This window comes from Sinohyriopsis cumingii, unplaced genomic scaffold (genome assembly GCF_028554795.1).
Source record: "Sinohyriopsis cumingii isolate HCF-2022 unplaced genomic scaffold, ASM2855479v2 utg000624l, whole genome shotgun sequence".
Classification (NCBI taxonomy): domain Eukaryota; kingdom Metazoa; phylum Mollusca; class Bivalvia; order Unionida; family Unionidae; genus Sinohyriopsis; species Sinohyriopsis cumingii.
Genome location: NW_028315919.1, coordinates 85,332 through 93,612, shown reverse-complemented (window position 1 = coordinate 93,612; position 8,281 = coordinate 85,332). Strand labels below are relative to the sequence as shown.

The window sequence follows — 8,281 nt, the reverse complement described above, 5'->3', positions numbered from 1 at the left end:
TCTCCCTTATTCACTGAAACAAGAATATCTTCTTTTTAGTTTATGCTCAAGCTTATTGGCAAGCAGTATGTAAGACATACTGAAGTAGTAGATTTCTTACAGGATCTTGTGTGATAATGTCAGCTGTTTACCTTTTTATGTTTTACCAAGTTATGTGTGTATTTGAACCAAAAAAAGTGGCAGTAACTTAATTCTCTTTCCCACATAAAGGCATAAAAAGAAATCTAAAATAACAAAGATTCAAGAAACAAAAGTCAGATGGGATCCAATGTTTTGCATGAAAGAGAGAATTTCTGAATTTGCAGTAAGGAATCAAGTCATGTATTATTAACTGATGTTTAATACCTTTCAATTTTGATAGTATGGTGCATCTACCTTTTTCCACCAATGCCTTCACTTTGTTTTTCTAAAATCTGTTTTGAGCCAGGCACATTCTGCCATTACAAATATTCGCCCTTGTGATGGAATAATGACAAATGTGATAGTATTAGAATTAGATTGGAAGTATAATGGAACATTTAACTCCAATGTTTAGATGTCTACTTTTCACCATTTGTTTAAGACTGTAAGTGAAAGAGAGAATAATATAAGGATAAAGAAAATTTTCTTTTTTCAATTACTCGTTTTATACAAACCAAAACAATTTTAATTAACCTGTCTATAAGGGTTATTGATACACCATATGACAAGAACTTGACATAAGCAGTTACTGCTAAAATAACAATGATAACACAGCCATGGATATATTTTACAAAATGTGTAATTTGTCAGAAATAAAACGTTTTAATATATACAGGTCACAGTGACAAATTGTGACATTTCCCCAGGAAGGGAAATTTTATACAGCTGAGACTGGATGGAAGGACAAACCAATTTTTCTTCAATACTTAAAAACATGAAGAAGAAATATTACCAAAAATATCAAATTAAGTTCAACATTATCTACGAAAAGGGAAAGGCAAACATCAACAATATTAAGACTGAATTAGCTTCTTCATGACTGAAAAATGTTCCAAACATTGAGTTGTGAGTCATTTTAGAATTTATTATGTTTCTTTTTTCATATATGAAACAATTTAATTTCATTTCACATGTGCAACATAGCTTTGCATACATTTTTTTCACATATGTGAAATCATTTATATGAAAAAGAATTTCATATATGCAAGAAAAGAGTTTAATTCAGATGTGACATACCTTTTCATACTTTGAAATATTTTTTTTTACAAATGTAGCCAAAAAGATTAATTTTATATAAAGAATTTAACATGAAACAATGTTTTATATATGCAAACAAATCTTTTTCACACGTCAAATACTATTTCAGATATGTGAAATACTTTTTCCAATATGAAATTTTTTTTATAAAAAAAAAACATATTCAATAGTTTGATTCATTTCACTCATATTAAAGAATTTCTCATTGGTAAAATATTACTTCACTTATTGCTAAAATGCCTTACCATATTCAGATGCACAATGCACTGCCAACAACATGAAAACAACCAACTTTCTTTCAATTTACTTTGATTTTGCATGAGATCCTTAAACTGTATTTTCAGTTGTACAGCATAGTAATATTATTTTATGGTAATTATCTGTCAAAATATTGCCATCTTTTTTTTTTAGGTAAGATTTAATTACAGGTTGCCATCATTTTAATTCGTAACCTGTCCTAATCTAACAATTTTTGTGTCAAATCCATAATGTCCAAATTACCACAGATGCTCTAATGAAGCTTTAATGTAATTATAGAAATACTTTTATTTATAAAATACATGTACTCAGGTTTTGTTTTTTTGTTTGTACAATGATACCCGAGGGTGATTTATGTATATTGTAGAATATTTCGAAATAGTGAGTTCGGTTCATATATATCTCCCATTTAACCAAAATCTAGTACCAAGTCCAGTCTCTTTGTGACTCTTCCTTTCATTTTGTTGAGATTATTGCAATTTTATTTTATTTGTCACTTTACACTGATGTGATATGATCTTACATTTCTAGTCTGAAATGTCACATTTTTTTTATTTTTCTAAACTTTTAAAATACTTCTAATGTTTAATTGCTATGAAGATAACATAAGATGAAAAAAACTCCAATGGGGATAACAAAACATTTATTGGGAGCCTAAGACAACCAAATTTAAATTTTGGGCAACCAAGTTTTACCTTGTCACAGCCAAGTTGGGCAACTTTATTTGTATTACTATGGTTTATAATGAGTTTGCCTACTACACATAATAAATCAATTTGTTGGGGCAACCTACGGGTCTGTTTGAAATTTTGTTTGAAGTCAGGTGTTAATGTTTTCTAAAGATTTCATACCTTCTTTGCAGAGTCAGTCATCTTAATGATCACACTCCCTGCTGTCAATCAACCACCTTATATCAGGTGAAAAGTTCACTGTAACAGACATGTTCACTTTCTGACATTGATATGGGTACCCATAAACAACATCTACCCAAGGGGGAGACAAATCTCTACTCAAAATAATCATGTTCTCTATAGCCACAATTTTTAAACTGTCCATGGTTGGACTGTCACATGCTGCGGTTTTCTTTGCTTACAAATCCTTGCAACGCACCTTCAACTTAGTGCTGTGATATGGATGTCTTCTTAAAGCAATTACCCTTTCAAAATTCTGTACAGACACAAAATGATAAATACTAGTTCTGCCCTAATTATTAGTGTTTTACTTTATTATATTTTAAAAAAATATAATAGATACATAATTTAGCCAACAAAAAAAATGTTGGCACCTTGCATTATACATTCAAATGCTCATATGCAGTATTTTTTAAAAGACCTTTTGATGTGTAGAACAAAAGAAATGTATCTGTCATAAACTAATGACTCATATCAGGAGAGAAAAAAAAAACTGTTAATAATTTTGAACTTGTATTAAAATCCTGATTTGAATTCTTAATTTTTTTTTACAGCTTTTACTGACAAATGAAACAAATAATAAGCAGACATATGTCAACAAAATTTGATTCACTGCAGTTACCATTTTCACTGGAATTGAATTCAGGAATTTCTAAATGGCAAATCAGATGAATTTCCTGGGCAACTAGATTTTGCAGTCTGGCTGTCCAGCAAGCAACCATGCTTTTGACAATTTTTCTACCCTTGAGAGTATAACTCAACACATCTTTGGCTCATGTACACAAGTCCACAATTCCCTGGGGATGGCTGTTAAGTTAATTACAGGTGTGTCAATCTGTCATCTTGCCAGGTGAATAGCCTGTTCTATTTCTCGTAATGACATCCTTCCTTTCATAACCATCATTTTGATAGCATCCTGTAAAATAATAAAAGAATACTGCTAGAAAAATAAAGAGAAATTATACACAACACAGTCATTTATGCTACATGCCTGATTTAAAAATAAAGATACAATGATACACTACACATTTATGCCAAATTTATGTCTGATTAGAAGAGCTTCCAACAGCTCAACTGGTGGAGCAATGGATTCATAATACAAAGTTGTGGGCTCAATACCTGACCTGCCCAGCCCAGCACTGGTATTGCAGTATTTCGGCAAGTATGCCTCAAAGTAGTGTAATAATTCATTGACAGGCATTGGAATTGCAGTATTTCTGCTGAGACAGGCATTCTCTTAAGTCAGTACATCTCATTCACTGTGATGCATTTCCTATGAACTATGATGACATATCGATACAACTCCTAGGAACTACAAATTATCTATGGTCCGGGCAGCAATGGTCAACAGAAAAAAGAAAAACCTAAATAACATTGAGCATGATTTGTGAGTAAACAGTAAACATACCTAAATAACATTAAGCATGATTTGTGAGTAAACAGTAAACATACCTAAATAACATTAAGCATGATTTGTGAGTAAACAGTAAACATACCTAAATAACATTAAGCATGATTTGAGAGTAGACTACTATGTTGTATGCTCTCTAAATATTACCATATGGACTTACTTCTAAGTCAGGTCAAACTGCAAACACAGATCTTGATCTGCTATCACATAATGTACTGACAGATCAGGGTCTGTGTTGTTTGTTCTACTGGTTACTGTCATTGTAGCGATATGACTGATTTTTTTTTTAAAGCTACGTTAAAATCCAAATCACACACACACATACACACACACTGTTATAGTAAGTACTTTATTCTATTCTAGTAAGTGGTTTATTCTATTCTAGTAAGTGGTTTATTCTGTTTTAAAGTCTGTCAAAGATAGAGGGGCCCCGAGTGGCCGAGTGGTCTAAAGCGCTCTTCGTTACGGATCATTGCCATCTCACCTATGTCTGCGGCGGTTCGAGTCTAAGATTCAGCCAATGTGGGCATGTGAGAAAGCTTGCCAGTAGCTTCTCGTGGGTCGGTGGTTCTTTCCGGGGTTTTCCGGGTTCTTCCTCCACCATTAATACTGGCCGCCATGTATAGCCCTATCGTGCTGAAAAATGGCGTTAAACCCCACAACAACAACAACAACTGTCAAAGATAGAGCTGTTTTATGGCACAGTAACACGTGTGTTATTTGGGTCTGAGGCAAATTGAAATATAGTGTCATGCCCAAGGACATTTCTGCTAGTCTAGTACCATATATACTTGCTTGCTAGTTGTATTCAATTTAAACTGCACAGACCCAGATCAACCACTGCATAATGTAATGGCAGATATGGATCTATGCAGTTTCTTAGGTCTAACCAGTAGAACAAACAACACAGACCCTGATCTGTCAGTACATTATGTGATATCTTGAATGTTTTGATTGCCAAATATGTTGTCTGCAAATGTACAGTAACTGCATGCATAATACAGCTTTTATTACTTTACTAACCTGGCACTGCAAGCACCAACAGAGACCCAATGGATTAAAACTATGGACTAGGTGTATTCATTTATTTTACTATGATCCCATACTCAGGGTGCAAGGAGAGGGGGTCCAACAAACCAGATTGAGGGAACAGATCCCACTAGCTTGACTATGGAAACAGGTCCCATTGGCTAGACTTAGCTAGACTACATGAACTGGTCCCATATGCCAGACAAAGGCAGAGTTTGGGAACTGGTCCCACAGGCTAGACTAAGCTAGACTACATGAACTAGTCCCATATGCCAGACAAAGACAGACTTTGGGAACTGGTCCCACAGGCTAGGCTAAGCTAGACTACATGAACTGGTCCCATATGCCAGACAAAGGCAGACTTTGGGAACTGGTTCCACAAGATAGACTAAATTATAGGAAATAGTGTTACCAGTTGTCTGACATAACTATAGGTCAAATGATTAATCGACATATCTATGAATCAATGATTGTTCTGTATCAATTCAAGAGCTGAAGAAGCGATACAAAATGATACTTAACATACACAAGTTACTTTAATCTTCAGCAGTTGTGAATATCAGTCATTTGCCTTTTCATTTTTTAAATTGAGAATTCATTTAACTTAGCCACAGCAGGAAACATGCACTAATTTTGTCAGTAAAACAAAAGAAAACACTGACAACATCTACTTATCTTCTAAAACTTAATATGCCCTCCTGTCCAGACCAAAAAAATTCCTTCCCGATTATTTTCATCCCTTCAGCTCAGTCAGTAATAATATAAATCAGAATAAAGAAGACATTCCAGATTTTTTTTGATTTAAGTATTTTACTATGTAATAACCACATTATGCAAAGTTTTCTGTTGCTTCACATCTTTTCTATTTGCATCAAATTTGATGGCAACACTTTCCATGTGTCACGCAGAGAAATATGTCACATTTAATTCTAATTGGTCATTTTTGTTTGTTCAGGTCCAAAGTAAAGCAATAATCACCAGTTAGAAACAAGTATGGCACATTGAATGTGCGACTCACTTGAAGTATTGTCATCAAAACTGGGTCAATTTTGATACAACGCAACAGAGAAACTTCCCGTTACAGTAAACGATCTGTAAAGTGCTTACATTGGAAACAAGATTGTCCTGTCTCTGTTTATACTGGTATATGTAATCAGTGAATGAATGTGTCAATGGGATAAAAAATTAGAACAGAATAAGTCAAAAGGGGAGGGGTGTTGTCAATAAATTCCTATTTTAATGGCAGAAAAGAGCGTCCATTGCTGTACAGTTGTTTTGCATCTGCAGGATTTGGTTGTTAGCCATTTCCACTCCCACACTTTGACTAGTTCTATATAAGATTTCCTTTGCATGAGGAAATTGCACTATTTCTTCTGTTTTGACAATAGCATCGGAATGACTTCCAAATTTAAGTGAAGATATTAAATTGGTAATAAGCCGTTCTAAAAATATTCATACTGTAAAACAATGGGTGTAGTAACCTGGAAGAGTCCTGCATCTGATCAAATGGAATAGCCTGAAATAGCCTAAAGGATGAAAAAAAAATTACTGACATCTAACTGCTAGTCTGTTTGGAAGGACTTTTTATATCTTGTCAAGAATAAGTATGGCATAAGAACAGATGACAAGTCCGTGTCCGTCTGTACTCCGCTTACCAATCTACCAACACATAAAAAAATGGTACCCCCAACCACTCACAGACTTTCTAAAAACTTAAAAGACCATGACATTTATGTGCGTATCAATAATGTATAGTATTGTAGGCTGTATCTGAAACTGTATTGATATGTGGCAGGTGTGACTATTTCAACCTTAGAAACAACCAAAACATAAATGATTTGATTTCCTCAAATTTCTAATCATCATATTTAGAACTGAGATTATAAATCTGTAAGAAAAATTGAATACTTAACATCAAAAACACTTCAAACTTTTTTTAGTAGTCAGTACGAGTCAATTTGTCAATTTTGAAAAGGTCAGTGGATGCACAATTATCACAAGAATTTGAAAGAAAAAAAGCAATCATTGTTCACTTTCGATATTTAAGGGCTGCTAAGGAGACTAACTGACTTCATCTGTTAGATGTTTGTTTCTTTTAAAATCATCTTGAATCCATTTTGTCAATTCTTTCTTGTGTGATTCATCTGGGATCTCCTTCACTACTCTCAACATTTTTCGATACAGCTGAAGAACCTGACTTCGCAAGATAAACTGAAAGAAATAAAAATAAAAAATTATTTTACAACTGGGCTTTTCCCGTTTGATAACTGGACTTAACAGGCCAAACACAGGGTGGGAGAGGTCTTAGGAATCTCAGGCAAAACCTGAATCTTCCATTTAAAATAACTCCAAATGCTCCTTCAGCTGTATATAACCCAGCTGCTCCACACAAAATAACACCTGTTTGATGGGAAAATCGCATTTTTGAAAGTGAGATTAAACATCAGTTACACAGGTATAAACTTCTATTCACCAAGGTGTTGTTGCAAGGTTGAAGTTTAACCGATTTGTTGTCGTGACGATATGTAATATTTGGGATCACCAATATAGAGCTGCAGACTAAACTTAGACGGTAAAAATGCCTGCACCAATAAAGAGTTGCTGTCTATTTCTGATCAATAATTGGTTCATAATGTACTTTTGTTTTTACCCGATTTAACGACATAAACTTGTTCGTCGACATCGTCTAGATCATCCTGCATCCTAGCGAACAAGGGAAACTACTCACAAATCAGAGAAACCAACTTCACGGTCAAAGGGGAACAAATATTTTGTCTTAATGGCTTTGCTTGTTTGAGTTATTCCCCTTAGACTGCTGAAGAGAAAAAAAAACCTATAGTTTGCACGCTTCTGCGAGCATGTACACTGATACACATTAATCAAGCAAGCTTGCCTCACAAATTAAACATTTTTGTCAAACACGATAGAAATTAATAGATTTCCTTCTAAAACTAAGTCAGCATCCATCACATCCATTACATATGAAATTTAGTACAGCCCTTAATTTTCATAATTTGGCGTGGAACCAGTCAAACACATTCGTACACTTCTACATGGCCATAGAACACAATTAATTTTACTATATGTTCTCTACATTTGTTTCTCAGTACTGACCTTTCCACTGTGTGACAATCAATACAAATCATATGTTAAACTAAAATACCTTCAAAGATGACTTCACGGTGAAGTTCTCGTCAAAGGTTGACCTGCTCTTTTTGAGATGCTAGACTGCCAACAGAGCAGCATGTAAACTGAACACAGATTTCACTTCCGGATCATCACCAAGGCCTTATTACTCACTGTGCACTGTCGCCAAAATACACACGGACAGCCACACCGTGAGCTCATATTCTCAAGAATAAACAATTACCTTTAAATCACAACCAAAATTGCATAAATAAAACTCTTCTATCACTACCAAAATGAGAGGAAAAAATGTTCCATAAATAGACTA

At 34.1% G+C, this 8,281-nt stretch overlaps 1 protein-coding gene across 2 annotated transcripts; it reads right to left on the bottom strand.

Annotated features, from left to right (window-relative positions):
* Positions 1-324: 324 nt before the first annotated feature.
* On the bottom strand, positions 325-7,555 carry LOC149773569 (LYR motif-containing protein 2-like). Of its 2 annotated transcripts, none has more exons than XM_089946340.1 (3): positions 7,478-7,555; positions 6,894-7,038; positions 325-3,303 (listed from the first exon to the last, which is right to left on the bottom strand). In XM_089946340.1, the coding sequence occupies exons 1-3, from the start codon at positions 7,508-7,510 to the stop codon at positions 3,218-3,220; spliced, it is 264 nt and encodes an 87-aa protein (XP_089802466.1). In that variant the 5' UTR covers positions 7,511-7,555; the 3' UTR covers positions 325-3,217. The 2 variants fall into 2 exon arrangements, with proteins under 2 accessions (XP_089802466.1, XP_089802467.1); XM_089946341.1 differs by having other exon boundaries at positions 6,898-7,038.
* Positions 7,556-8,281: the final 726 nt, after the last annotated feature.

What these genes read in the sequence shown, in the direction of transcription:
- LOC149773569 (XM_089946340.1), bottom strand. Translation starts at nt 7,510, where the DNA reads ATGTCGACGAACAAGTTTATGTCGTTAAATCGG. An exon ending in AGTTTATGTCGTTAAATCGG is followed by an intron (nt 7,039 to 7,477) that starts GTAAAAACAAAA and finishes TATTTCTTTCAG; the next exon opens with TTTATCTTGCGAAGTCAGGT. An exon ending in ACATCTAACAGATGAAGTCA is followed by an intron (nt 3,304 to 6,893) that starts GTTAGTCTCCTT and finishes ATTATTTTACAG; the next exon opens with GATGCTATCAAAATGATGGT.